Raw genomic sequence first — 25,522 nt, forward strand, 5'->3', positions numbered from 1 at the left:
CAAATTTTTTTCGTCACCCATTCATCTGCTTCTATTTTCCATCAATGGTGGTGGTGGTGATAACCTTTTTATTGGTGATTAGAAACATATACGTAAAAATGTACCAAAAAAAAAAAGAAACATATACGTAAAAAAAAATGTAAGGTTTTTTTTTTTTTTTTTTTAAATCTTTGGATTCCCAAAAAAATATAATTTCTTTTATTAAAATTTATTGATTCTTTTAAAATTTTTCTAATATACCCCAATATATAAAGTGTTATGAAATCTTGATTGTAAAAAAGTTTTTTTGAAAAAATCTCTCAAAATCCATTCAAATCATGTGTTAAAAATCTTGATAGTAAAAAAGTCTTTATAATTTTTTTTTTTAAATCTCACAAAATAAATATAGTCCAACAAAATCTCATAAAATCATCAAAATTTTTTTTGCCAAAATTGTCTCATAAAATCTCAATCTAATACACTCTCCTTATATCATTCGCAGAAGCTACGCTTCAACTGGAATCGCTTTTACAGAACAAGAATCAATTTTGAAACAGACATCCAAACAACTTTCTAACAGATGTGAATAATGTTTGACACTAAAAACATGCGTTTTAGTCTCCCCAAGGCGGAACCAAACATACACTAAATTGAATTTGGGGCGAAAAACCCTAATTTGGTGAGGTTTACGCTGAAGCTCTGTGTTTTGTTGGTGTGAAAACTGAAAACACTGTTAAAATCTCACTTTTCTTATTACCTTCTTAAGGGAGGCGATTACCCTAAATTAAAAACTCGGTTTGTTTCGTCTCAAAACTCTGAGAGTTGATACACAGAGACATTCGATCAAATGTCGCTTTTAAGGTTCAGGTTTGGTTCTTCTTCTTCTTCTTCTTCTATTCCCACTTTTATTATTCCCTTCTTCTTAAGGAGATTATACTCTCACTCTACATTCATTCCCAATCATGATATTGCTGTTAAAAATGCTGTTTCCTCATTCCATTACATGCTCCGTAAGAATCCTACCCCATGCATTGTTCAATTTAACAAGATTTTAACTTCCCTTGTTAAGACTAAAAACCATTACACCACTGCTATTTCCCTTTATCGTCAAATGGAATTCAAGGGGATTACCCCTAACTTAATTACTTTCAATATATTGATAAACTGTTATTGTCACCTAAGTCATCAAATTACTTTTTCCTTTTCTGTATTGGGAAAGATTCTCAAGTTGGGTTATCAACCAGATACTATAACCTTCACCACTCTTATTAAAGGTCTATGTCTTAGTGGCCATGTTCAGAAAGCATTGCACTTTCATTACCATCTTCTGGCAAACGGATTTCAGTTGAATCATGTTAGTTATGGGACTTTGATTAATGGCTTGTGTAAAACGGGGGAAACTAGAGCCGCCCTACAAATGTTGAGACAAATTGAAGGGAAATTGGTCAACACCGACGTGGTAATGCATAACATAATCATTGATAGTTTGTGTAGAGATAAATTTGTAACCGATGCTTATGAGTTATATTCTGAAATGAGCACAAAGAGAATTTCTCCTAATGTTGTCACTTTCAATTCTCTAATCAATGGATTTTGTATTGTTGGTCAACTGAAAGAAGCATTTGCTTTGTTTGATGAAATGGTATTAAAAAACATCACCCCAGATGTATATACTTTTAGTACATTGATTGATGCATTTTGCAAGGAAGGAAATGTGAAACAAGCTAACAATGTGTTGGCTATGATGATGAAAGAAGGTATAAAACCAAATGTTGTTACTTATAATGCTTTAATGGACGTGTATTGCTTAGTTAATCAAGTGAACGATGCCCTAAATATATTCAACACTTTGGCCGATAAGGGAGTGACTCCTAATGTTCGGAGCTACAATATCATGATTAATGGATTATGCAAGATAAAAATGATGGATGAAGCCATGAATCTCTTTGAAGAAATGCAAAGCAAGAAGATTGAACCTAATACAGTAACTTACAGTACTCTTATCGATGGTTTGTTCAAATCGGGGAAAATCTCTCTTGCATTGGAGCTTGTTGATGAGATGCATGGTATAGGTCAACCTGCCGATGTAATCACGTACAATTCTTTATTACATGCTTTGTGCAAAAATCATCAACTTGACAAGGCAATTGGATTTGTTGATAAAATTAAAGGCGAAGGTATTCAGCCAAATGTTTGCACATACAATATACTAATTGATGGACTATGCAAAGGTGGAAGACTTAAGAACGCTCAAGTGATTTTTCAGGAGCTTTTGACTAAAGGCTATAATGTAACTGTTTGGACGTATAATGTTATGATAAATGGGCTTTGTAAGGAGGGCTTGTTTGATCAAGCACTTGCATTATTATCAAGAATGGAAGACAATGGTTGCATTCCTGATGTTGTAAGTTATGAAACGATTATTGATTCTCTCTTTCAAAAAGGTGAGAGAGATAGGGCAGATAAACTTGTACATGAAATGATTTCTAAAGGTCTCTACTATAAGAGTAAAACGCAGTAAGTTGTTTTGGGTAGGAGAGGAGGAATGAGGATAATGGTATCATTCCTGATGCCGTAACTTACGACTCAGTGCTATGTTGTAAGAGTGCATTTGGCTTCAGCCTGTTATGCTGAGATGATACTCCAAATTTCTGCAGGAGTCAAATATTTTAGGAGCAGGTTTTGATTTTTTGGAGACTAGGATTGACCATCCCCTTGGAAGCATTTTAGGGGCCTGTTTCGGTATCTTGTATTTTATACTACATTTTTATTTTTTTTGTACGCCTTGTGCTTTTTAATATATTCTTTTCAGCATTGAGAAAAAAAAAATAGCAAACTCGTGCAATTGTAGTTGTTATTGTGTTGGTTTATTGGTTATGCGATTTTTCTTTTCTTGTCCTACCTTTATGTTGTTTCCATTGTATTGAACCAACTTCTATTACCCTATATGAGCTTGAAATTTGCAGTGAAGACTTTACTACTTGTGAATTAACAACTTTTTTATGTTAGGTAGTGATATAAAGGTTCCTTTGTCCTTCCCTATTCACCTAGGCTTGAAGTTGAACATGTTAAATTAACTGATCTATATAATTTAATCTGTAAAAGTTATTTGTAATTGGTGATTTTTTGTCATTTATGATTTTTGTTGGTCACTGTTTGTGTGTGTTTTTTATTTATTTATATCAATGAGGGCTGAAGCCAGACTGTTTGTGTGATTTTTGTTATAGTTCTCTCTGTATTTGCATTCGTATTACATCAATGTCATTTAAGATTTAGAGTCTTGTCATTATATTTTCGTTAGGATTTAATGAATATGCGTTGACAGTGTATAGATTTTTCACACTCTTAATCTAAGCTCATTCCTTTTCTTTTTAAATTCTGTAATAGGGTAGGAAAGGTTCTGGAAAATATTCTGTTTGAATCAACAATTGCCATGGTTCTGGAGTATCCGCTTACTCTGTTACAGCTGTAAGGCCAATTAGAGTTCATTTGGATTAGCTTATTTTTGAGCTTATGCAATTTTTATGTATTATTATAAGTTTGTCAAGATAGTTTATGATAAATTAGTTTATAAAAATACAATTTTTACTAGTGTGAACTTATAAAATAGCATAAAACCTAATTTATATTACATAAGATGTTTGCATAAGCTCAAAAATAAGCTAATCCAAATGGGCCCTTAGTTCTTTTCCTTGTCTCAATGCTACCATTCCTCAGCGTGAGTAGAGTGTGTTAAGAGTAGGTCTGAAAATAATTTTATAAGTGGGTGTTAGGACTGTTCATGGTTCCATTCAGACAGAAAACTAAACCGAACCATAACAATGTTTCAGAAGAACCGAACCGAAATGCTATAGTCTTCTCCGAACCGAACTGAACTGGATTAATGGTTCGGTGAACCGGTTCTTAGTTTCGAACTGAACTAAACTGTTGTCATACAGTTTTTTCCCGAACCATTTTTTTGGGTGAACCGAACTGTGTTTAAGAAATCCTTATGTTGCTAGTAATAATATAACATCATATTTAAAGCTTTACCACAAGATGTATTCTGGCCTTCTATGATGCTTGAATTACATTTGGACTGTAACTCTATTCTATTTTAGTTGACTGAAAGTTTTTCATGCAAATGTTATCACAAAGCTGCCATATTCTGTGTTTTTGGTATGTTATGAAGACTTGTTCTCTCCATATGCAAGTTTTGGGTATGTTATGAAGACTGATTTACTAACTCTTCCTTTGTACAAACCGAATTTTCCAAGATCCGTGATTGACAATACTGATAATGAAAAGTAATAACCTGACTTACCTATGATGGCCTGTGGTTTGTTACTGGAACTTTCTGTCTTGAAGTTTATATGTGTCTACTTGGGATTGTTGACCTTCGTTCTGTTGTCATTGGCTTACCTAAAGATCTATGATCTATCCAGGGACATGGCTTCCATTAGAGTTTTTTACTTTGAGAAATGTGGTAAGATGTAGTTTGCTTACCAAATAATCAATAATTCTTACAAGGGGATTGAACCGAATGGGAGCTAAGAGCCCTCCCTCGTGCGTGGCCTTCACGCATCAATTCGGCTGCAAGTTGCTGCGTGGCCTTCACGCCCGCGTCGCCTCTCCTCAGGTCTCCTTCGTTCCCTTTTCGTTCTGTAAGCTTTTCGCGTTCTCCTTTTGGGTTCGTCTGGATTCGGCGGAAAGGTTTGTGCAGAAAACTTTCGATTTCTATCTCCTTTTCAATTTCCTTTTTGATCTCCTTTTCAATTTCCTTTTCGATTTCCTTTGTCTCCTTTTTGATATATATGGATGGGTTTGGGTTTCATTTTCATTCATGCGCTTTCTCTCTCTCTCTCTCTCTCTCTCTCTCTCTCTCTCTCTTTGTTGTTTGTTTTGGGGTTGTCTCAGATGGCTGGTAGGTTTGTCTCAGACTGGTTGCAAGGATTTGGGAGGTAACTGGTTATCTGAGTTCGTCTTGATTCCAAGGTTTATTTTCTTGCTTTATTTATTGATGATTTTTTATTTATTGTTCGGTTTTGGGATTGTGGTTGATTCATGTGTTTTCCTGTTGGCTTGATCATGATTTTGTTGTTCCATTTTTTGTACTATGCAGTGCCGGGAAGAACTTCTTGGCGTTTCAAGGTCAGGGTTACAAGGATTTGGGAGGTGACTGGTTATCTGAGGGAATGGTTCTTCTTGATGCTAAGGTTTGTTTCTTGTTTTATTGTTGATTTATGGTTTATTTATTGTTGATTTTTGTGTTTGTTTGTTATGCTGTGTTGTGTGGGATTTTTGTTATTCTTTTTGCTTTGTTGTGGTGGTGATTTCGTTTTTTACATATTGTTTGAGATTTTTGTTATTCGATCTTTTTTGTTTGTTGTGGTGATGATTTCGTTTTTCAAATTCTAGGGTGGAAAAATTCACACTACTGTTCGGAAGCAGCTGCTATACCTGTTTCAGAGGAAGTTGGAGGAAAGACTTGTCTATGTTTTGTTTGTGGTTGATGCCAAGGTGTGTATTGTTTTTACAATTTTTATCCTTATTTATTCTTTCTCCTTCTCATTAGATTTTGTGTGTTTTGGTTGTTTGGTCGTTTAATTGAAGGGTTTATTTGTGATTTTTATTTCTTTTGCAGGATTTGATTTTAATTCTTTGTTTCATTTCAAGGTTTGAATTTATTTCTTGTTTTATTTGTTATTCTATTTTGTATATTTTGTATCTTGTTTCTTTTTCATCTAACAATGGAGTTATTTCATTGATTTAAATCAAAATTTGATTCAACCCTTTGTTTAGTTACATGTTGTATTGTATTTGCTGTTTGTGAACTCAACGTGTTTGTTTTTTTTTATCACGATACATGATGTGGTTTCAGCACCAAGATTTGCTTCTATGTGTTTGTCATTAATGGATATTTTCCATTCGTTTTTGTGTATGTTGATTCTTTGCAGCTTCCATGGTTAAAGTTACACTATAGACCATCTGGTACCATTCTTGCTTTTGATTGTTTGCTCTAAATCTCCAGGTACGTCACGTCGTTTGGGTTATTCATTCATTCTTCAATCTGATAGAAAATCATGAAATTTATCAGAGTATTTATGTTTGTATTTCGTATACCTTGAACTTATGGGACCGAGTCTCGATGACGTCCTTTACTACTGTAGTGGCAAGTTTTCGCTAAAATCGGTTTTGATGTTGGCTGATCAGATGGTAATCATTCATTCATTTCATGACTTGTTACATATTTATAGCAGGAACACATATCATATAAGTGCTTATGTATATGCTATTTTTATAAAGAAAGATAAAATAAACTCAAACTGTTTTCATATAAGCTGTTTTCGACTGAAAACAGCTTGTGGACATGTAATAAGCTGTTTTCACAAGCTCTTCCAAATAGCCACAGAAATACTTATGTCAGTAGATAAACTAAAATAAGTTGATCCATACATAGAATAAGCCTTTTTTATTTCTCTGAATACAGCTTATGAGGATAGAGTTTCTACATTCGAAGGGATTACTGCACAACGATATCAAACCAGATAATTTCCTCATGGGTCTTGGGAAGAAAGCAACTCAGGTAGCTAGCTTAATTAGTATATTTTTTCCTATGTATAATTCCTCTTTATACTTCCAATTTTTAATATATGATAATTTATGAAATATGTTACCCTCGCAGGTTTGTATGATTGATTTTGGACTTTCAAAAGGATATATGGATCCTATCAGTTACAGGCATATCCCTTACAGGTATAAGAATTTTCTGTTTCAACTTTTCTGTTGCGAGTCTTTTCTCTTGATGAAAATTAAATTCATTTACATAATAACATGTTAATGAATTAAATTCATTTTGAATTTTGGATTCATTTTTAGTGTCTTATGCCTTAATGTTTTGTTTTACTTTGATAAATTCATCCAGAGAGAACAAAAACTTAACAGGAACAGCGTGTTCTGCAAGTTGCAATACTCATAAAGGAATTGGTGAGTACTTAAAGAATTTCGCCTTCTTTATATGTAACCAACAATTTTCTCTCTAAATTTTGGTTTTACTTCTTCAGAGCAAAGTCGCAGAGATGATTTGGAGTCTCTTGGCTATGTTCTTTTGTACTTTTTAAGAGGAAGACGTCTCACCCTAATGATTGTACTGTCACCACTTTTTGTGACTATCAGTTGCTCCGAGTTTCTTTAGGTAAATGTAGGGCTTAACTATATGGTTCTTGCATTTTAGCCTTCCTTGGCAGGGTCTGCAAGCTGCCACCAGAATGCAAAAATATGAAAAATTTTACGACATGAAGTTCTCAACTCGTGTTGAGGTATGCGCATCTTGTTTCCCCTTGTTACATACTCGCTCCGGAATTGAACATAAGTGAAAAAGTACATCTAAAATAGTTTCGTGACTACAAACTTCTTGTTCTTAGGTACTTTGCAAGTCATATCCCGTGGAGTTTGCGTCTTACTTTCATTATTGCCGCTCCTTGTCATTTGATCAACGACCAGATTATGGATATTTGAAGCGCCTGTTTCGTGAATTGTTCACTTCTAAAGGTATTAACTGAATGTTTATCATGCACAAGTAATGATTTGTTTAAGATGTCAATTTGCATAAACGTTGGTTGATTAATTTTGTCTGATTGCCATTAAATGTCATTGTATCATTGTTTGCATAGTTAAGATTAAAGCTGGTCCAAGTCCCGGGCAATTTGGTCTGTGAAGTTGATAATTCTCGATATCATTGGTCCTTCCGAGACAGTTTTATTGGACTAAATTGACTGTTCCAGAAGGTCTTCATACGGTCGAGGGTTTTAATTTCATTAATTTCAGAGACTGAAGTGTCTGATTCCTACAATTTCAAATACTAAACCGATACGTAATTCAATTCTTATATATACGTCATCTAATAATGCAATTGAATCTTGTTTGGCAGGATATGAGGCTGACTATTTATATGACTGGATGATTTTAAAATATCAGGAGATTCAACAGGGAAAGGAACATAATCTATCAATTGTGCGTGATTCCTTAATTTGCCGAGTTTGAATTTCCATTTTGAAAGTTTGTGAAGATTAGTAAACTTAGTTAGGATCATTGTATAAAGTGTACCTTACACTTATTGTAATCAACTTTTCTCATTGTATCAATTCGAAATAATCAATCTTTCTCTCAATTAGTTTTTCTCTTTGTTGAGCTCTATTATGCTTTGTGAATTTTTGTTTCTGCGTGTTGAAATTGTTATATGGAATCTTGTTTTGAGTACTAAACCTATTTTTCCTTGATCTAACAATTTCATGAAATTTTTTACAATGTTCATGCCATAACTTGACGGTTAAGATGCATCATAGAAACTACTGCATCTTACACTGGAGGTAAAACGATATAAGATAATGCATTATCTTATATTCACAAACTTTATTTTATTTTTTTATTTTGCTTTATACGAATAACGGGCTACATGTGTCCCATATGCGCTAGCCCGTATTTTAAAATGAATTTTATGATCGGGCAAAAAGCCATAAAAAATAATCGGGCTAATATTTTAAGGTTCAAACTCTATATATATTCGGGTTTGGCAAGACAACCAAACAAGTTAGTCCATTTTAACAGCTCTACCTCAAAAAACAAAAATTGTGTATTTTTTAAATAAGAAATTGTGTATTTTCTTTATTATAGTTGCAAAATAAATTATAGGCAATAATTATTAAAAAAATATTGTGTATTCTCTTTACTATGTGTCTCTTAAATATGATTAGTCAATAAGGATGAAAATTTGACCCATCCACAGTTGGCACCCGGAAAAAATACCCGCAATGGGTAGAGTAAAACCCGCATTTGGATACCAGCATTGGTATGAGTAATTACCCATAAAAATGAGCGGGTATGGGTGCAGGAATGTATATATCAATTTATTTTATATCCCACCACATACCCACATAATATATATCTATTTATTTTATTTATATTATTATATAATAATATATGTATATCAATTTTAAAAAATAAAACTCTATTAAACCTTATACATTTTTAATAAAAATGTTTATTTATAAGATAATGCAAACTCAATGTGAATATATCAACAAATATATGAATTTTAGCATGAGGTTGGTAATGATTTTGTTTATAATTTTCATTAGTCGACATTAAAATCTCTTAATTTTTTTTTAATTCTCTTAAAATTATGTGATATTTTATAATTGATCGATGAATTTTTCGTAAAAATGCGGGTAGCGGGTACGATATGGATACTTATGTACCCATAGGGTATGTGCACAGGTACAAAGGTTGTTACCCAAGCAGGTATGAGAATGGATACATGTATTTTTTCAACGCGCGGGTATGAGAATAAATATCATAATACTCTTACCATACCTTACCCATTGGCATCCCTAATAATCAAAATATTTATCATAAAATAATTATACATAAATATTTTCAATGATACATCATAATTTTAGTCTAAGTTTTAATCTCTCAAAATTCTTATCATTGATATTATAAAAATTTAATTTTAAATTTAATCCACCCGTAACAAAACTCTGATGTATTAAGAAAATATGAATGCATCTCTGACATACAATGAAATGATTCAATCCTTTAACTTAGATTTCAAAGAGTAGCAAACATATATACTTTGCTTAAATTTATTTTTCAATTTACACTTATAAAAACACGAACATAAATTCACTTTTAATTAAAATTACTTTTACAAAAATTAATTTAACCAAAATCTAGTTTAGTCATTTTGCCTTTATCTCACAAACAACACAACAATGAAATGAAAGTAAATAATTTAAGGGTTGATACCAGCTTAAAATACTTTTTTTTTATTTTTATAATCAATTGAAATGGGTTGAAACCCTAAATTGAAGAAGCTCCGTTTGTTGGTCTCAAAACTCTCTCTGATAGACATTCCTATCCTCAATCATCGCTCAAATGTCATTCTTAAGGTTCACCTTTCGATCTTCTTCTTCTTCTTCCATTTCTTACTTAAGGCGATTTTACTCTCACTCTCCATTTCATGTTAATAATGATGTTGATAATGCTGTTTCTTCATTCCATAGCATGCTTCGTATGAATCCAACCCCATCCATTGTTCAATTTGGCAAGATTTTAACTTATCTTGTTAAGACGAAACATTACCCCACTGCTATTTCACTTTCTAACCAATTGGAATTTAATGGAATTATGCCTGATATTGTTACTTTCAATATATTGAGCAGTTGTTACTGCCACGTCGGTCATATGACTTTTGCCTTTTCTCTATTGGCTAAGATTCTCAAGTTGGGTTATCAGCCTGATGTCATAACCTTAAATACTCTTATCAAAGGTCTGTGTTTCAACGGTAAGGTCAAGGAAGCACTGCATTTTCACGACCATGTGGTTGCACATGGATTTCACCTCAACCAAGTTAGCTACGGGACCTTGATCAATGGACTCTGTAAAATTGGAGAAACAAGGGCTGCCTTGCAAGTTCTAAGACAAATTGAAGGGAAATTGGTCAAACCTAATGTGGTAATATACACCACAATTATGGATAGTTTGTGTAAAGATAAGCTTTTGAGAGATGCTAAGGATTTATATTCTGAAATGATTGCAAAGAATATTTCTCCTAATGTTTTCACTTACACTTCTCTAATATATGGATTTTGCATTGTTGGTCAATTAAAAGAAGCAATTGGACTTTTAAATGAAATGTTTGTATTCAGAAAACTCAATGGAGATGTTTATATCTTTAATATATTGCTCGATGCTTTATGCAAGGAAGGAAATGTCAAAGAAGCTAAAAATGTGTTAGCTGTTATGGTGAAACAAGGTATCAAACCAGATGTTGTTACTTATACTTCATTACTAGATGGGTATTGCCTAGTTAATGAAGTCAACAAGGCCAAAGTTATATTCAACACTATGGTTCAAAGAGGAGTGATTCCTAATGTTTGTTGCTATACTGTCATGATTAATGGGTTGTGTAAGATTAAAATGATGGATGAAGCCATGAATCTTTTCAAAGAAATGCAAAACAAGAAGATTATTCCTGATACAGTGACTTACAATTCTCTTATTGATGGTTTGTGCAAATCAGGGAGAATCTCTCATGCTTGGGAGCTTCTTGATGAGATGCATGATAGAGGTCAACCTGCTGATGTAATCACTTACAATTCCTTATTACATGCTCTATGTAAAAACCATCATGTTGATAAGGCAATTGCATTGGTCAAGAAAATTAAAGACAAAGGCATTCAACCAGATATGTACACATACAATATACTCATGGATGGACTTTGCAAACAAGGGAGATTTCTGGACGCACAAGTGATTTTTAATGATCTTTTGATTAAAGGCTACAATGTTACAGTCTCCACATATAATATTATGATCCATGGTCTTTGTTCTGAGGGCTTGTTTGATGATGCTGAGTCCCTACTGTTAAAAATGGAAGACAATGGCTGTGTTCCTAATGCTATAACTTATGAAATAATTATCCGTGCTCTCTTTGAAAATGATGAGAATGATAAGGCATTGAAACTTTTACATGAAATGATTGGTAGTGGTCTAATGTAAGAGGAGAACCAGTTTGAGTAAAAGTTTCAATTGGTTCTAATGCAGGAATGGATATACACGAGCTCAGTATTTTGAGGATATGATACTTCTCAGTCCTCACTCAGCTTAAGGATTCTTGATTAGCATCAGCAAAGTCTTTTTTTAATCAACTTGTTGTTTTTCCTGTTCTACTATTGTTTCAATTAGTCCAATTTCCGTTGTAAATTTATACTTGTTGAACATCTGCTGTTCTTTCAATTTTCCCCATATTTTGCTTGTTTATTCTTCATTGAAACGACCAAGCTGTGCAAATCATATTTCATCGTCTCCCAGTCAAATGTACTAGTTATCTCACGAGTCATCAATGCTAAACATGTAAGTACTTGCTTTCATATATTGATTTGACACTTTATGTATTTGTATCTTTCTCTTTTGGATGAGCTCTTCCTTTTCTTTTACGTTTTGGGGGATTTATATCATTACTTTTTTGCCACTTCAGAACATAAATAATAATTTTGGAAGCTTCGGGGTATAAAAAGAATAAACACTAGGTTAACCTTTGGGCTAGCTTTACCTCTTTCAACTATTTATTGTATGTAAAATATGTTTTACAATTATTTCAATGTAACACATTGGATTCTATTGTGTTGCATTCTGTCGTGTTCACATGATTGTTGATGTTTCTACAGCTGCACGGATTATTTCTCGTGAATTCTGTTATATTCAGTAACTAATTGTTTTTCAATTACATTAGTTGCTAGTTACTTTAGTGATGTAACTAATAACACAACACTAGTTCTCTGTATCTAAACCTCAGAACATTAAATTTATAAATTGCAATTCAAATTATACTTGCTTCTCTCATTTCTATCTACTCTATTAATTTGGCCATCTCCTTACCGCCACACTCTGAACCATCACCTTCTGGTGGACATCAGTACTTAATCCACCAGCATGATCCTAATGCTGGCTGTGTAGTTAGACCCGCTTCTTCTCTTAGACGGAAACACATAAGCCGGGTGGCAAATACGGTTGGCATGATGATATGTTGATTGGTGCACATTTGTCTTTTAATAGACTTGGTGTATGTTCGAAATCACAACAGGAGACTTACGACCGCATGACAATTATGTAATTAATATGATTTATTTATTTTGTTGGTAGTTATATTTACAAAAGAAAAGGTGGACTACTCGATGGCCTCACTATAACTTTGATATTAATCACAATACATGTGTTGCTGTTATGATCATTTCGATATTATAATGACATTAATGGTTGATTCTTTTTGGCACAGTAATCCTTTATCTTTGCAATGTACTGTCAACCAGTTTCATGGTTGTTATCAGAATGTATCCAACTCGAGTATCATAAGCAGTGGTGGTGAAGTTAAAGCGTGTTGGTCTGTTGTTAAGCTTCAGAGGTATCGGTGTGAGTAGGTAGTTTTCTCGTCATAGTGGCAGACTATCTATGCAGGAAAAACGAGATTACAAAGGTGTTTTCTCATAGAGGAAAGTTTTGAGTGTTGGTGCTGAATTTCATCGAGTGGCAGTAGCAGCAAGGGTAAGTAGAGGCTTTTCGAAGGCAAGATGTGAAGGTATTGTGGGAGACAACTTGGATAGTGGGTTTTGAAACTTAGTAATTCCACAAGTGTTGTTACATTGATAGATTGGTTGATGAATTTTTAGTTTTGGATTTTGCAAGAGTGCATTTGGCTCCAGCCTATTATGCTGAGATAGATTGTTCTCTGTATTGCATTTGTATTACATCGATGTCATTTAAGATTTACAGTCTTGTCGTTATATTATAGTTAGGATTTAATGGATGTGTGTTGACAGTGTAATGTGTAAAGATTTTTCACACTCTTAATCTAAGCTCGTTACTTTTCTTTATAAACCTTTATAGGTAGGAAAGGTTTTGGAAAGCATTGTGTCTGAAATGTATTAGTTAGTTGAGTTTGCATAAGGTAGATGTACCTTGAAATTAAAATGGTAAGAGTGGTAGAAAATCATGAAATTTATCAGAGTATTTATGTTTGTATTTCGTATACCTTGAACTTATGGGACCGAGTCTCGATGACGTCCTTTACTACTGTAGTGGCAAGTTTTCGCTAAAATCGGTTTTGATGTTGGCTGATCAGATGGTAATCATTCATTCATTTCATGACTTGTTACATATTTATAGCAGGAACACATATCATATAAGTGCTTATGTATATGCTATTTTTATAAAGAAAGATAAAATAAACTCAAACTGTTTTCATATAAGCTGTTTTCGACTGAAAACAGCTTGTGGACATGTAATAAGCTGTTTTCACAAGCTCTTCCAAATAGCCACAGAAATACTTATGTCAGTAGATAAACTAAAATAAGTTGATCCATACATAGAATAAGCCTTTTTTATTTCTCTGAATACAGCTTACGAGGATAGAGTTTCTACATTCGAAGGGATTACTGCACAACGATATCAAACCAGATAATTTCCTCATGGGTCTTGGGAAGAAAGCAACTCAGGTAGCTAGCTTAATTAGTATATTTTTTCCTATGTATAATTCCTCTTTATACTTCCAATTTTTAATATATGATAATTTATGAAATATGTTACCCTCGCAGGTTTGTATGATTGATTTTGGACTTTCAAAAGGATATATGGATCCTATCAGTTACAGGCATATCCCTTACAGGTATAAGAATTTTCTGTTTCAACTTTTCTGTTGCGAGTCTTTTCTCTTGATGAAAATTAAATTCATTTACATAATAACATGTTAATGAATTAAATTCATTTTGAATTTTGGATTCATTTTTAGTGTCTTATGCCTTAATGTTTTGTTTTACTTTGATAAATTCATCCAGAGAGAACAAAAACTTAACAGGAACAGCGTGTTATGCAAGTTGCAATACTCATAAAGGAATTGGTGAGTACTTAAAGAATTTCGCCTTCTTTATATGTAACCAACAATTTTCTCTCTAAATTTTGGTTTTACTTCTTCAGAGCAAAGTCGCAGAGATGATTTGGAGTCTCTTGGCTATGTTCTTTTGTACTTTTTAAGAGGAAGACGTCTCACCCTAATGATTGTACTGTCACCACTTTTTGTGACTATCAGTTGCTCCGAGTTTCTTTAGGTAAATGTAGGGCTTAACTATATGGTTCTTGCATTTTAGCCTTCCTTGGCAGGGTCTGCAAGCTGCCACCAGAATGCAAAAATATGAAAAATTTTACGACATGAAGTTCTCAACTCGTGTTGAGGTATGCACATCTTGTTTCCCCTTGTTACATACTCGCTCCGGAATTGAACATAAGTGAAAAAGTACATCTAAAATAGTTTCGTGACTACAAACTTCTTGTTCTTAGGTACTTTGCAAGTCATATCCCGTGGAGTTTGCGTCTTACTTTCATTATTGCCGCTCCTTGTCATTTGATCAACGACCAAATTATGGATATTTGAAGCGCCTGTTTCGTGAATTGTTCACTTCTAAAGGTATTAACTGAATGTTTATCATGCACAAGTAATGACTTGTTTAAGATGTCAATTTGCATAAACGTTGGTTGATTAATTTTGTCTGATTGCCATTAAATGTCGTTGTATCATTGTTTGCATAGTTAAGATTAAAGCTGGTCCAAGTCCCGGGCAATTTGGTCTGTGGAGTTGATAATTCTCGATATCATTGGTCCTTCCGAGACAGTTTTATTGGACTAAATTGACTGTTCCAGAAGGTCTTCATACGGTCGAGGGTTTTAATTTCATTAATTTCAGAGACTGAAGTGTCTGATTCCTACAATTTCAAATACTAAACCGATACGTAATTCAATTCTTATATATACGTCATCTAATAATGCAATTGAATCTTGTTTGGCAGGATATGAGGCTGACTATTTATATGACTGGACGATTTTAAAATATCAGGAGATTCAACAGGGAAAGGAACATAATCTATCAATTGTGCGTGATTCCTTAATTTGCCGAGTTTGAATTTCCATTTTGAAAGTTTGTGAAGATTAGTAAACTTAGTTAGGATCATTGTATAAAGTGTACCTTACACTTATTGTAATCAACTTTTCTCATTGTATCAATTCGAAATAATCAATCTTTCTCTCAATTAGTTTTTCTCTTTGTTGAGCTCTATTATGCTTTGTGAATTTTTGTTTCTGCGTGTTGAAATTGTTATATGGAATCTTGTTTTGAGTACTAAACCTATTTTTCCTTGATCTAACAATTTCATGAAATTTTTTACAATGTTCATGCCATAACTTGAGGGTTAAGATGCATCATAAAAACTACTGCATCTTACACTGGAGGTAAAACGATATAAGATAATGCATTATCTTATATTCACAAACTTTATTTTTTTTTTATTTTGCTTTATACGAATAACGGGCTACATGTGTCCCATATGCGCTAGCCCGTATTTTAAACTGAATTTTATGATCGGGCAAAAAGCCATAAAAAATAATCGGGCTAATATTTTAAGGTTCAAACTCTATATATATTCGGGTTTGGCAAGACAACCAAACAAGTTAGTCCATTTTAACAGCTCTACCTCAAAAAACAAAAATTGTGTATTTTTTAAATAAGAAATTGTGTATTTTCTTTATTATAGTTGCAAAATAAATTATAGGCAATAATTATTAAAAAATATTGTGTATTCTCTTTACTACGTGTCTCTTAAATATGATTAGTCAATAAGGATGAAAATTTGACCCATCCACAGTGGGCACCCGGACAAAATACCCGCAACGGGTAGAGTAAAACCCGCATTTGGATACGAGCATTGGTATGAGTAATTACCCATAAAAATGAGCGAGTATGGGTGCAGGTATGTATATCAATTTATTTTATATCCCACCACATACCCACATAATATATATCTATTTATTTTATTTATATTATTATATAATAATATATGTATATCAATTTTAAAAAATAAAACTCTATTAAACCTTATCCATTTTTAATAAAAATGTTTATTTATAAGATAATGCAAACTCAATGTGAATATATCAACAAATATATGAATTTTAGCATGAGGTTGGTAATGATTTTGTTTATAATTTTCATTAGCCGACATTAAAATCGCTTAATTTTTTTTTAATTCTCTTAAAATTATGTGATATTTTATAATTGATCGATGAATTTTTCGTAAAAATGCGGGTAGCGGGTACGATATGGATACTTATGTACCCAAGCGGGTATGAGAATGGATACATGTATTTTTTCAACGTGCGGGTATGAGAATAAGTATCATAGTACTCTTACCATACCTTACCCATTGTCATCCCTAATAATCAAAATATTTATCATAAAATAATTATACAGAAATATTTTCAATGATACATCATAATTTTAATCTAAGTTTTAATCTCCCAAAATTCTTATCATTGATATTATAAAAATTTAATTTTAAATTTAATCCACCCGTGCGAAGCACGAGTAACACCCTAGTACAATAACAAAACTCTGATGTATAAAGAAAATATGAATGCATCTCTAACATACGATGGAATGATTCAATCCTTCAACTTAGATTTCAAAGAGTAGCAAACATATATACTTTGCTTAAATTTATTTTTCAATTTACACTTATAAAAACACGAACGTAAATTCACTTTTAATCAAAATTACTTTTACAAAAATTAATTTAACCAAAATCTAGTTTAGTCATTTTGCCTTTGATCTCACAAACAACACAACAATGAAATGAAAGTAAATAATTTAAGGGTGATACCAGCTTAAAATACTTTTTTTTTTGTACATCCAACTTAAAATACTCATTAATTAAGGAATTTAAAGATGGAATTTTACGTCAATTATTTTTTTTTTTTAATTTTTAGAAATTCAATTTTCAATGTGTTTATTGGACATTGAACATATATAGTTTAATATAATTTCAATTTTTTTATAATAGTCTAGTGACTAGGATTTTTTCTTTTCAAATGTGAATAAATGGAGTCTTCGATGTTCGAATTCAGTTAAATTTAACCGTGTATATATACTCTACATCATCGCTAAATTGAAGAAAACTAGTATCCGGACCCGTGCCAAGCACGGATAAAAAATATATTTATAAAAGAGTTAAAAGAAATTTTTCATCTCTATAAATATTTAAAATTTTACTTTTAGTCCCTGTATTCTTTTTAGCATATTTTAGTCCTTTAAATATTTTTTGTCATATTTTGTTTTTAAGTCAACTCATATGCACTCTTTGTATTTCTAAAATTGATAATCAATTGAAATGGGTTGAAACCCTAAATTGAAGAAGCTCCGTTTGTTGGTCTCAAAACTCTCTCTGATAGACATTCCTCTCCTCAATCATCGCTCAAATGTCATTCTTAAGGTTCACCTTTCGATCTTCTTCTTCTTCTTTTTTTGTTTCCTTCTTAAGGCGATTATACTCTCACTCTCCATTTCATGTTAATAATAATAATGCTGATGATGCTATTTCCTCATTCAACCGCATGCTTCGTATGAATCCAACCCCATCCATTGTTGAATTTTGCAAGATTTTAGCTTCCCTTGTTAAGATGAAACATTACCCCACTGCTATTTCACTTTCTCACCAATTGGAATTTAATGGAATTAGGCCAGATATTGTTACTTTCAACATCTTGATCAATTGTTACTGCCACGTTCCTCAAATGTCTTTTGCATTTTCTATATTAGCTAAGATTCTCAAGTTGGGTTATCAGCCCAATGTCATAACCTTAAATACTCTTATCAATGGTCTGTGTTTCAACGGTAAGGTCAAGGAAGCACTGCATTTTCACGACCATGTGATTGCACATGGATTTCACCTCAACCAAGTTAGCTACGGGACCTTGATCAATGGACTGTGTAAAATTGGAGAAACAAGGGCTGCCTTGCAAGTTCTAAGACAAATTGAAGGGAAATTGGTCAAACCTGATGCAATGATGTACACCACAATTATTGACAGTTTGTGTAAAGATAAGTTTATAAGAGATGCTTACGATTTATATTCTGAAATGATTGCAAAGAATATTTCTCCTGATGTTTTCACTTACACTTCTCTAATATATGGATTTTGCATTGTTGGTCAGTTGAAAGAAGCATTTGATTTGTTCCATGAAATGCCATTGAAAAACATCAACCCAGGTGTTTATACTTTTACTACACTGGTCGATGCTCTATGTAAAGAAGGAAAGGTGAAACAAGCTAAAAATGTGATAGCTGTGATGATGAAAGCAGGCGTGGAACCTAATGTTGCTACATACAGTTCATTAATGGATGGGTATTGCCTAATCAATGAAGTGAATAAGGCCAAAGTTATATTCAACACTATGGCCCAAAGACGAGTGATACCTAACGTTCATTGCTACACTGTGTTGATTAATGGGCTGTGTAAAATTAAAATGATGGATGAAGCCATAAATCTATTTAAAGAAATGCAAGACAAGAAGATTATTCCTAATACAGTGACTTACAATTCTCTTATTGATGGTTTGTGCAAATCAGGGAGAATCTCTCATGCTTGGGAGCTTCTTGTTGAGATGCAAGATAGGGGTCAACCTGCCAATGTAATCACTTACAATTCTTTATTACATGCTTTATGTAAAAACCATCATGTTGATAAGGCAATTGCATTGGTCAAGAAAATTAAAGACAAAGGCATTCAACCAGATATGCACACATACAATATACTCATGGATGGACTTTGCAAACAAGGGAGATTTCTGGACGCACAAGTGATTTTTAATGATCTTTTGATTAAAGGCTACAATGTTACAGTCCCCACATATAATATTATGATCCATGGTCTTTGTTCTGAGGGCTTGTTTGATGATGCTGAGTCCCTACTGTTAAAAATGGAAGACAATGGCTGTGTTCCTAATGCTATAACTTATGAAATAATTATCCGTGCTCTCTTTGAAAATGATGAGAATGATAAGGCATTGAAACTTTTACATGAAATGATTGGCAGTGGTCTAATGTAAGAGGAGAACCAGTTTGAGTAAAAGTTTCAATTGGTTCTAATGCAGGAATGGATATACACGAGCTCAGTATTTTGAGGATATGATACTTCTCAGTCCTCACTCAGCTTAAGGATTCTTGGTTAGCATCAGCAAAGTCTTTTTTTTAATCAACTTGTTGTTTTTCCTGTTCTACTATTGTTTCAATTAGTCCAATTTCCGTTGTAAATTTATACTTGTTGAACATCTGCTGTTCTTTCAATTTTCCCCATATTTTGCTTGTTTATTCTTCATTGATACGACCAAGCTGTGCAAATCATATTCCATCGTCTCCCAGTCAAATGTACTAGTTATCTCACGAGTCATCAATGCTAAACATGTAAGTACTTGCTTTCATATATTGATTTGACACTTTATGTTTTTGTATCTTTCTCTTTTGGATGAGCTCTTCCTTTTCTTTTACGTTTTGAGGGATTTATATCATTACTTTTTTGCCACTTCAGAACATAAATAATAATTTTGGAAGCTTCGGGGTATAAAAAGAATAAATACTAGGTTAACCTTTCGGCTAGCTTTACGTCTTTCAACTATTTAATGTATGTAAAATATGTTTTACAATTATTTCAATGTAACACGTTGGATTCTATTGTGTTGCATTCTGTCGTGTTCACATGATTGTTGATGTTTCTACAGCTGCACGGATTATTTCTCATAAATTCTGTTATATTCAGTAACTAATTGTTTTTCAATTACATTAGTTGCTAGTTACTTTAGTGATGTAACTAATAACACAACACTAGTTCTTTAAATTGGGTTTTTTGTAACCGATTTAAAATGTCTGATTTAAAATGTGTATTTTCCAGTAGTGAGTGCATTTGGCTTCAGCCTGTTATGCTGAGACGATACTGCAAATTTATGCAGGTGGCAAGCATTTTAGAACTTGATGATCTATCTAGTACCTACTGTGATTGTTTTGAAGTACATATTGTGTTTAATCTGGTTTGTTGCGCTCTATCGGACCACTCAAGTTACGCTCTAGATGTTCATTCCTGAGTGTGGGTGGAGTGTGTTAAGAGTCTCATGTTATATAATATAAGGTCTGAAAATAATTTTATAATTGGGCTAGGACTGTTCAGTTCAGATAGATAACTAAACCGAACCATAACAATGGTTCAGAAGAACTGAACCGAAATGCTATAGTCTTCCTCCGAACCGAACTGAACCGGATTAATGGTTCGGTGAACCAGTTCTTAATTTCGAACCGAACTGTTGTCATACAATTTTTTTTCCAAACCAAACTGTTATTTTTTGGGTGAACTGAACTGTGTTTAAGACGTCCTTATGTTGCTAGTAATAATGTAACATCATATTTAAAGCTTTACCACAAGATGTATTCTGGCCTTCTATGATTCTTGAATTTCATTTGGACTGTAACTCTATTCTATTTTAGCCGACTGTGAAGTTTATCATGCAAATATATTCACAAAGCTGCCATATTCTGTGAGCTCAGGTTCTCTCCATATGCAAGATAGGGGTATGTTTACTAACTCTTCCTTTGTTTCAGGCTCAAAGGGATGAAATAATACTATGTTATTTTAGAATATTTTCTGTCCCTAAATCTAAAAAAATGAGGTGAAAAATATCTGGTTAAAAGTCAATTTTTCTCCTTCTTTCGAATAGACACATCAAATGTCTTGAAGCTAGTTTTAGACCACATGAAGAGACCAATAATGCAAAGTTGTTAAACTGCTGTTATAGTGGCTCTATTGCGTAGCAGAATTTTAATTAATCACTATTGTTCTGCGTTTCGCTATTTAGTACGAAGTGTTGCAAATGCTGGCGTCACAGATTTTTAACAAACCGCTATTTTCCAAGACCCGCGATTGACAACACTGATAATGAAAAGTAATAACCTTACTTACCTATGATGGCCTGTGGTTTGTTACTGGAACTTTCTGTCTTAAAGTTTATATATGTCTACTTGGGAATGTTGGCCTTTCGTTCTGTTGTCATTGGCTTACCTAAAGATCTATCCAAGGACATGACTTCCATTAGAGTTTTTTACTCTGAGAAATGTGGTAATATGTAGTTTGTTTACGAAATAATACAATAACAATTACTCTGATGTATAAAGAAAATATGAATGCATCTCTGACATACGATGGAATGATTCAATCCTTCAACTTAGATTTCAAAGAGTAGCAAACATATATACTTTGCTTAAATTTATTTTTCAATTTACACTTATAAAAACACGAACATAAATTCACTTTTAATTAAAATTAATTTTACAAAAATTAATTTAACCAAAATCTAGTTTAGTCATTTTGCCTTTGATCTCACAAACAACACAACAATGAAATGAAAGTAAATAATTTAAGGGTGATACCAGCTTAAAATACTTTTTTTTTTGTACATCCAACTTAAAATACTCATTAATTAAGGAATTTAAAGATGGAATTTTACGTCAAAAAAAATATTTTTTAAATTTTTAGAAATTCAATTTTCAATGTGTTTATTGGACATTGAACATATATAGTTTAATATAATTTCAATTTTTTTTATCAAATAGTCTAGTGACTAGAATTTTTTCTTTTCAAATGTGAATAAATGGAGTGTTCGATGTTCGAATTTTATTATTAATGTCCCAACAAACTTGGTTATAATGACCAACCGTACTATCTAATTAATTTATTGTACACCTTTTTTTTTTTTTGACAAATACTGTACAGTTTTTCTAAAACATTTTAGTTTTGTAAAATTGTACTACCTTCATCCCTAAATATAAATTTTCATGCAAAAATTTCTTGTGCTTTTTTATAAACTCTCTTTGAACTTCTTTTTTTAATAATGGAATTTTAGGGTGAGGGGATAATGTCCCGGTCAAAGTTAGGAAAGAAGATCTCAGGCTCAAAGAATTAATGCTTACAAAAATATTACATTTACCTCCCTCTAAAACCACTAGTAGGGCTTGAAATAAGAACCTCTCGAATTCAAGACCTATCTTTTTACTGTTAGACTAAGGCTCGGTTTGACAAAAATAGCGGATAACAGATAAGTTAGCTTATAGTTGATGACTGATAGCTTATAGCTGATGATAAGCTAACTGAAGTGTTTGGTAAAATTAGTGGTTCAACTGACTTATAAACATAAAAGACATTATTAATTTAAATAAAATCTCTTATTAAATTTTATTCTTTGAAATTTTATTTTTAATTTATTTTCAATTTCAATTATTATACTTTATAAAAAAATAAATTAAACTTTTAGGTTTTTATACCAAATACCAAAACCAAAATTGCTATAAAAAAGAAGGGTGACGCGATGAATTGATGCAAGTATTTATAACAAATAGGTTTACCTACATATTTGGCCCATTACGTTTATTTTATGTTTCAAATTAGTCTTTTCAGTCAATTTTGTCACATGTGGTAGCCAATTTGTATATGTGGATAGACACATGACACTTTGACACACTGACACGAGTATTGTTCAAACGGTGTTAGTGACAAAACTAACCGAAATGACTAACTTGAAACATAAAATAAACGTAAAAGACGAAATTGATACCTAAAATAAACGTAAGAGATCAAATGTGTTGTTAAGCCTAACAAATATATACTGTAAAGGATAAATTAAAAGTATTAAAATAATGGATAGATATTAGCATAATAGAAATAGGTCGAACCACAAATCCTATCTCAAATGGTGAAAATACCGAAATTGCTAGCCTTGGCCATCATGACCGAGGTTCGAACCCCGGTCACACTACTTCCTATGAGTTTTTAATGGATTTATCATTTCTTATATCAAAAAAGAAAAAGAAAAGAAATAGGTAGAACAAAATAACCTTATTTTGTTTAAAACTGTATTTAATTTAACCAGTCTCTAAACAGTGTATACTCCATTCCAATTGAAAATGAAACCCTAAATTGAAGCTCCGTTTGTTCCTCTCCATCATCGCTCAAATGTCATTCTTAAGGTTCACCTTTCGATCTTCTTCTTCTTCTTCTTCTTCTTCCATTTCTTACTTAAGGCGATTTTACTCTCACTCTCCATTTCATGTTAATAATGATGTTGATAATGCTGTTTCTTCATTCCATAGCATGCTTCGTATGAATCCAACCCCATCCATTGTTGAATTTTGCAAGATTTTAACTTCCCTTGTTAAGATGAAACATTATCCCACTGCTATTTCCCTTTCTAACCAATTACAATTCAATGGAATTATGCCTGATATTGTTACTTTCAATATATTGATCAATTGTTACTGCCACCTTCGTCAAATGTCTTTTGCCTTTTCTCTATTGGCTAAGATTCTCAAGTTGGGTTATCAGCCTGATGTCATAACTTTAACGACTCTTATCAAAGGTTTGTGTTTTAACGGTAAGGTGAAGGAAGCACTGCATTTTCACGACCATGTGGATGCACATGGATTTCACCTCGACCATGTTAGCTACGGGACCTTGATCAATGGATTGTGTAAAAATGGAGAAACAAGGGCTGCCTTGCAAGTTCTAAGACGAATTGAAGGGAAATTGGTCAAGCCTACTGTGGTAATATACAACACAATTATTGATAGTTTGTGTAAAGATAAGCTTTTAATAGATGCTAAGGATTTATATTCTGAAATGATTGCAAAGAATATTTCTCCTGATGTTTTCACTTACACTTCTCTAATATATGGATTTTGCATTGTTGGTCAATTGAAAGAAGCATTTGATTTGTTCCATGAAATGCCATTGAAAAACATCAACCCAAGTGTTTATACTTTTACTACACTGGTCGATGCTCTATGTAAAGAAGGAAAGGTGAAACAAGCTAAAAATGTGATAGCTGTGATGATGAAAGCAGGCGTGGAACCTGATGTTGCTACATACAGTTCATTAATGGATGGGTATTGCCTAATCAATGAAGTGAATAAGGCCAAAGTTATATTCAACAGTATGGCCCAAAGAGGAGTGATGCCCGATGTTAATGGCTATAATGTCGTGATTAATGGGCTGTGTAAAATTAAAATGATGGATGAAGCCATGAATCTCTTCAAAGAAATGCAAAACAAGAAGATTATTCCTGATACAGTAACTTACAGTTCTCTTATTGATGGTTTGTGCAAATCAGGGAGAATCTCTCATGCTTGGGAGCTTCTTGTTGAGATGCAAGATAGGGGTCAACCTGCCAATGTAATCACTTACAATTCTTTATTACATGCTTTATGTAAAAACCATCATGTTGATAAGGCAATTGCATTGGTCAAGAAAATTAAAGACAAAGGCATTCAACCAGATATGCACACATACAATATACTCATGGATGGACTTTGCAAACAAGGGAGATTTCTGGACGCACAAGTGATTTTTAATGATCTTTTGATTAAAGGCTATAAGGTAACAGTTTGGACATATAATATTATGATCAATGGTCTTTGTCTAGAGGGCTTGCTTGATGAAGCTGAGGCCCTGCTGTCAAAAATGGAAGACAATGGATGCATTCCTGATGTTGTAACTTATGAAACAATTATTCACTCATTCTTTGAAAATGATAAGAATGAAATGGCAGAGAAACTTCTACGTGAAATGATTGCTAAAGGTCTATTCTAAGAGAAAGACTAGTTAAGATGATTTCTTGCAACTTATTAGGCTACTTTGAATTTTGATGACAATGGTCTAATCTTTGTTATTCGTTTAAATATTTACTTAATAGTTACATATACAAAGGATGATCGACCACACAATGATCAACATAAAAACACATGAAATCAAATAAAAACTATGTTGATTTTGCTATTATAATGATACAATTGGTTGATGTTATTTTATTCTTGACATTTCTTCCATTATCAAAGTTTTTAAATTTTTTTGGGTGTATAAATGATATTTGGACTCACTTAATGTCTCACTTTTTTTCTTGTTACACTTAGGGTGCGTTTGATTTGCTAAAAAAACAGGGGACTGGACAGGACAACTTTTGTTGTACTCTGTTTGATTTGAAATTTGTTATGGGACTGGACAAATTAGATAGCAAGGGACATGACAAAAACAAGATTTTTTGTCCCTCACTAAACCACGGGACAACTTTTTGTCCACAGTATAAATATAAA

The 25,522-nt window shown here is 32.7% G+C and overlaps 6 protein-coding genes across 16 annotated transcripts; all 6 read left to right on the forward strand.

Annotated features, from left to right (window-relative positions):
* The first annotated feature begins 618 nt into the window (after positions 1-618).
* On the forward strand, positions 619-3,095 carry LOC123910983 (putative pentatricopeptide repeat-containing protein At1g12700, mitochondrial). Its single transcript, XM_045962282.1, has one exon. The coding sequence runs from the start codon at positions 827-829 to the stop codon at positions 2,498-2,500; it is 1,674 nt and encodes a 557-aa protein (XP_045818238.1). The 5' UTR covers positions 619-826; the 3' UTR covers positions 2,501-3,095.
* Positions 3,096-3,178: 83 nt separating this feature from the next.
* On the forward strand, positions 3,179-8,128 carry LOC123910993. Of its 11 annotated transcripts, none has more exons than XM_045962295.1 (8): positions 3,179-4,953; positions 5,091-5,174; positions 6,493-6,544; positions 6,644-6,714; positions 6,884-6,945; positions 7,023-7,277; positions 7,383-7,509; positions 7,889-8,128. In XM_045962295.1, the coding sequence occupies exons 1-6, from the start codon at positions 4,502-4,504 to the stop codon at positions 7,151-7,153; spliced, it is 852 nt and encodes a 283-aa protein (XP_045818251.1). In that variant the 5' UTR covers positions 3,179-4,501; the 3' UTR covers positions 7,154-7,277; positions 7,383-7,509; positions 7,889-8,128. The 11 variants fall into 11 exon arrangements, with proteins under 11 accessions (XP_045818251.1, XP_045818252.1, XP_045818262.1 ...); XM_045962296.1 differs by having other exon boundaries at positions 3,516-4,919; positions 5,081-5,174; XM_045962303.1 differs by lacking the exons at positions 6,493-6,544; positions 7,023-7,277; positions 7,383-7,509; positions 7,889-8,128 and adding exons at positions 5,377-5,478; positions 5,603-5,634; positions 5,916-5,989 and having other exon boundaries at positions 3,785-4,953; positions 5,081-5,174; positions 6,884-6,902.
* Positions 8,129-9,793: 1,665 nt separating this feature from the next.
* Positions 9,794-13,395, forward strand: LOC123910991 (pentatricopeptide repeat-containing protein At1g12300, mitochondrial-like). Its single transcript, XM_045962293.1, has 2 exons — positions 9,794-11,874; positions 12,797-13,395. The coding sequence occupies exon 1, from the start codon at positions 9,895-9,897 to the stop codon at positions 11,518-11,520; it is 1,626 nt and encodes a 541-aa protein (XP_045818249.1). The 5' UTR covers positions 9,794-9,894; the 3' UTR covers positions 11,521-11,874; positions 12,797-13,395.
* On the forward strand, positions 12,774-15,596 carry LOC123904785 (casein kinase 1-like protein 3). The gene is made up of 9 exons (XM_045954405.1): positions 12,774-12,922; positions 13,513-13,642; positions 13,917-14,012; positions 14,112-14,182; positions 14,352-14,413; positions 14,491-14,551; positions 14,658-14,745; positions 14,851-14,977; positions 15,357-15,596. Exons 1-9 carry the CDS (start codon positions 12,774-12,776, stop codon positions 15,467-15,469), a joined length of 897 nt encoding a protein of 298 aa, XP_045810361.1. The 3' UTR covers positions 15,470-15,596.
* Positions 15,597-17,678: 2,082 nt separating this feature from the next.
* On the forward strand, positions 17,679-21,366 carry LOC123910990 (pentatricopeptide repeat-containing protein At1g62910-like). The gene is made up of 2 exons (XM_045962292.1): positions 17,679-19,801; positions 20,344-21,366. The coding sequence occupies exon 1, from the start codon at positions 17,818-17,820 to the stop codon at positions 19,444-19,446; it is 1,629 nt and encodes a 542-aa protein (XP_045818248.1). The 5' UTR covers positions 17,679-17,817; the 3' UTR covers positions 19,447-19,801; positions 20,344-21,366.
* Positions 21,367-23,390: 2,024 nt separating this feature from the next.
* On the forward strand, positions 23,391-25,022 carry LOC123910989 (pentatricopeptide repeat-containing protein At1g62910-like). The gene has a single exon (XM_045962289.1). It carries the CDS (start codon positions 23,391-23,393, stop codon positions 25,020-25,022), a length of 1,632 nt encoding a protein of 543 aa, XP_045818245.1.
* The last annotated feature ends 500 nt before the right edge of the window (positions 25,023-25,522 follow it).

This window comes from Trifolium pratense, linkage group LG2 (assembly GCF_020283565.1).
Source record: "Trifolium pratense cultivar HEN17-A07 linkage group LG2, ARS_RC_1.1, whole genome shotgun sequence".
Lineage (NCBI taxonomy): Eukaryota > Viridiplantae > Streptophyta > Magnoliopsida > Fabales > Fabaceae > Trifolium > Trifolium pratense.

Excerpts from the sequence above, each read along its gene's own strand:
- LOC123910990 (XM_045962292.1), top strand. The coding sequence starts at position 17,818 with ATGTCATTCTTAAGGTTCACCTTTCGATCTTCTTCTTCTTCTTTTTTT.
- LOC123910983 (XM_045962282.1), top strand. The coding sequence starts at position 827 with ATGTCGCTTTTAAGGTTCAGGTTTGGTTCTTCTTCTTCTTCTTCTTCT.
- LOC123904785 (XM_045954405.1), top strand. The coding sequence starts at position 12,774 with ATGGTTGATTCTTTTTGGCACAGTAATCCTTTATCTTTGCAATGTACT. Across the intron at positions 12,923-13,512 it reads TCTGTTGTTAAGCTTCAGAG|AAATTTATCAGAGTATTTAT; the intron begins GTATCGGTGTGA and ends TAGAAAATCATG. Across the intron at positions 14,978-15,356 it reads TGAATTGTTCACTTCTAAAG|GATATGAGGCTGACTATTTA; the intron begins GTATTAACTGAA and ends CTTGTTTGGCAG.
- LOC123910993 (XM_045962295.1), top strand. The coding sequence starts at position 4,502 with ATGGGAGCTAAGAGCCCTCCCTCGTGCGTGGCCTTCACGCATCAATTC. Across the intron at positions 6,545-6,643 it reads TTGGGAAGAAAGCAACTCAG|GTTTGTATGATTGATTTTGG; the intron begins GTAGCTAGCTTA and ends TTACCCTCGCAG. Across the intron at positions 6,946-7,022 it reads CAATACTCATAAAGGAATTG|AGCAAAGTCGCAGAGATGAT; the intron begins GTGAGTACTTAA and ends TTACTTCTTCAG.
- LOC123910989 (XM_045962289.1), top strand. The coding sequence starts at position 23,391 with ATGTCATTCTTAAGGTTCACCTTTCGATCTTCTTCTTCTTCTTCTTCT.
- LOC123910991 (XM_045962293.1), top strand. The coding sequence starts at position 9,895 with ATGTCATTCTTAAGGTTCACCTTTCGATCTTCTTCTTCTTCTTCCATT.